Below are 3,192 nucleotides of genomic sequence, written 5' to 3'. Positions count from 1 at the left end.
GTATTGTCCGGAGTAAACCTCTTCTCAACACTCCCCACTACCCCACCCCCATCCAGTGATTCCAACCCCAGCCCCTCCCCTAAACCCCCCATTCCTATTCCCAAATACCCTCCTCCACTAAGAATCCAAAAGCAACGCCACCGCACTTTACCCCCATCAAGTTCCCCCTCCACCTCCAAGTCTAGCCCCGCCTTCAAAACCCATCACCACAATTCCAAGTACTACAAGCCCATTAAACCCGGACAGAAAATAACCCCGCCCGATGGCGAAAGCCGTGAGATTATAGTCGGGAATTCTGGAATTTCGTATTATTTACCTGATGCCCCATTTGAATTTATGTACAGTTATTCAGAGGTGCCAAAGGCGCAGCCTTTGGCTATGCGTGAACCGGCTTTTTTGCCTTTTGAACCACCCACCATGTCCCGGCCTTGGACGGGTAAAGCGCCCATGAAAAAGAGTAAGAGAAATGTTAAGCTCTTTGAGCCGTTGGGTGTTGTTGAAAATAAGGTAAATGGAAACGTCGGTGAAAAAAGATTTAAAATGTTCAGGGCTTATGAGTTGGGGAAGGTTATTATAAGGCCGCGTGAAGAGGTGTTGGGGGAGCCATTGACGAGAGCGGAGATCAAGGAGCTGTTAAAACCTTGTGTCTCTAGTAATAGACAGGTGAATTTGGGTGAGTTTTTGTTTCTTCAATCATTTTCCTTATAGGGATTGAAGAGTACGGTATTAATTTTGACGTTTTGATCTTGGTGAAGTTTTGAGGCAGTCAATATTTTCTATTACTCGGCATTATCTTAGCATGTAGCTGTTGAGTTCTGCCTAAGTTGTTTTAGCGTTGATATAGTTAGTTTTTTTGGACATCCATACCATAAATTGGAAGGTGAGATTCTGTAGGTTTCTCTCTTTCGTGTTTTTGAAAGTGTATGTCATGAATCTCATGATTGAAGTTACATATCCAATTACCCTGTTGTGTTGATTAGGAGAGGAAACCTTGTTAGCTTTGATGGTGGTATAAATTTGAATATTTTTACTTGTGGATTAGGTTTCAAGGTTGTGAAGGGCGTTTATTCATTTATATATTGGATTCTGTAGGTAGGGATGGATTAACTCATAATATGTTGGAGTTGATACATACACATTGGAGGAGACAACCCGTTTGTAAAGTTCGCTGTTTGGGTGTTCCAACTGTTGATATGGACAACATATGTCGTTGCCTTGAGGTTCTACTTTGGCATTACTTTAAATTATGTTCAATCTATTATTCTAGTTCTAAGTATGGATCTCTAAAAAGTGATATATTTTCCCCTCCAGCTTTTTAATTGGTTGTTTCCTATTCTTGTAGGAGAAGACCAGTGGAAAGATCATTAATCGGGTTGGTGGAGTAGTGTATCTTTTCCGTGGCAGAAACTATGATCATCAAAAACGTCCAAAGTTACCTGTGATGCTTTGGAAACCGGCTGCACCAGTTTATCCGAAACTCATACAAGAAACTCCAGAGGGGTTGACAAAAGAAGAGGCCGAGGATTTACGAATTAAAGGAAGGAGTCTGCTTCCAATATGTAAATTAGGTAATTCTTTAAATTCTCTTGCAATAGATATATATTGTGCTCGAGAATTTGTTTTCATTTGGTCTGGAAAGTTCTACACCCTGTTTGGTACAAATTAAAATCTAGATTTTAATCTAGGTCAAAGTCAACAATTAATTTTAACCACATTCTATGAGTCCCACAATTTTTCAACCACACATTCATCAGCTTCTATCAAAATCTACTAAAAATCTAGGGATTAGGCTTTATGCTTGGGTTGTGTCTCTAATTTTTAAAACCAGGCGGCTCATATATTCCAATGATAAGCTGTCTTTTATGGAACTGTTTTCAAAGAGAGACAGAGAGAGATTATGGAACTGTTTCTTGTTATGCTTCTTCCCTTCTGCAGTGAGGCCGCTTTCCCATCTGTCATATGTAGACCACATTTTCTCGAGAATCTTCTTATCAGTCCTCTCTATTTCATGAGGGTCCGTAAACATACTTATAGTCAGCTGTGTAAAGACATTTTAATTGTTTGATATCTGTCACAAGCTCAGATTACATGAATGTTGTGCTTTCTTTTCCTTTTAAATTAGAACTACTTGATCTCTGTATCTTTTCAATTATTTACTTGTATTCGACTTTCTTTCTCTTACAACAGCCAAAAATGGAGTCTATGTTTCCCTGGTGAGGGATGTGAGAACTGCTTTTGAAGGATGTCCACTGGTGAAGATTGACTGCAAAGGCCTGGATGCTAGTGATTACAAGAAGATAGGAGCTAAGCTGAAGGTTTGTATTTGTTTATTACCTACCATGATCATTTGTGGTAGCATATTTGCTCCTCTTTTACCCCCTCCCCCACTCTCCAGAATAAATAAATGCGATAATTGCTTCTAACTCATTCACCTTTTCTTCAATGATAGGAACTGGTTCCATGTGTACTTTTATCTTTCGATGACGAACAAATATTGATGTGGAAGGGAAAAGACTGGAAATCTATGTACTCGAATGAAACTCCTAATGTAAAACCGTCTTATACTGCAAGTGTTACCAGTAACTCAGGTATTTGTGGAACTATAATCACATGTGAATGCAATTGCTGACATTGCTATGCTACTGCCTTGCAGTTTTTCTACAATTTCTTTTCTAATGGACGTATTAAAACTATTTTTTCTTTTGTGGGACCTGGGATTTTTCGGGGGCAATCTTTCAATAATTGTCATGCATGAACTATTGGTTAGGAAACTTAAACCTTTTTCTCTTTCATTTTCATACCTCAACTTGCAAATTAGCGATTAATTCTGCTCGACTATTTCAAAAATTTCTTTTTATAAATGATGTGCTGTACGTTTTCAGTTTCTAATTTTTATTCTAATGTGTCGTTCATTGAAGTAGAGAGTAGGACCGGTAGGGGAAAAAGTGTGTGTGTACTGAAAATTTAAGAGGTCACCTCTTTCAGTATGGAAGGGTTGTATCACCCAAGTACAAAAATATAGTTGGTTATTGACCACTAAAGCTGCCAAGATTTACCATAAAGGGAGCTTAATTTGGCCGTTCAGACAACTTTTGTTTAATATAATCTAAGATTGCTGCTCTGCATTAGATGTTTGATTGCAAATTATTTTAGTTTTAGTAATATACAGCAGAATGGACTAATACTTTGAGA

General features: G+C 38.3%; 1 protein-coding gene across 1 annotated transcript; it reads left to right on the top strand.

Annotated features, from left to right (window-relative positions):
• Positions 1-6: 6 nt before the first annotated feature.
• Positions 7-3,177, top strand: LOC111374743 (CRS2-associated factor 2, chloroplastic; the record flags this gene model as incomplete). The annotated part of the gene is made up of 5 exons (XM_022997480.1): positions 7-673; positions 1,093-1,220; positions 1,343-1,568; positions 2,188-2,315; positions 2,450-3,177. Coding segments are annotated over 5 exons (1,329 nt in total), but the record flags the coding sequence as incomplete, so codon positions are not given.
• Positions 3,178-3,192: the final 15 nt, after the last annotated feature.

This window comes from Olea europaea, unplaced genomic scaffold, assembly GCF_002742605.1.
Source record: "Olea europaea var. sylvestris unplaced genomic scaffold, O_europaea_v1 scaffold12823, whole genome shotgun sequence".
Classification (NCBI taxonomy): Eukaryota; Viridiplantae; Streptophyta; class Magnoliopsida; order Lamiales; family Oleaceae; genus Olea; species Olea europaea.
Note: the sequence above shows the minus strand (reverse complement) of the source record. Positions and strands in the feature narration are given on the sequence as shown.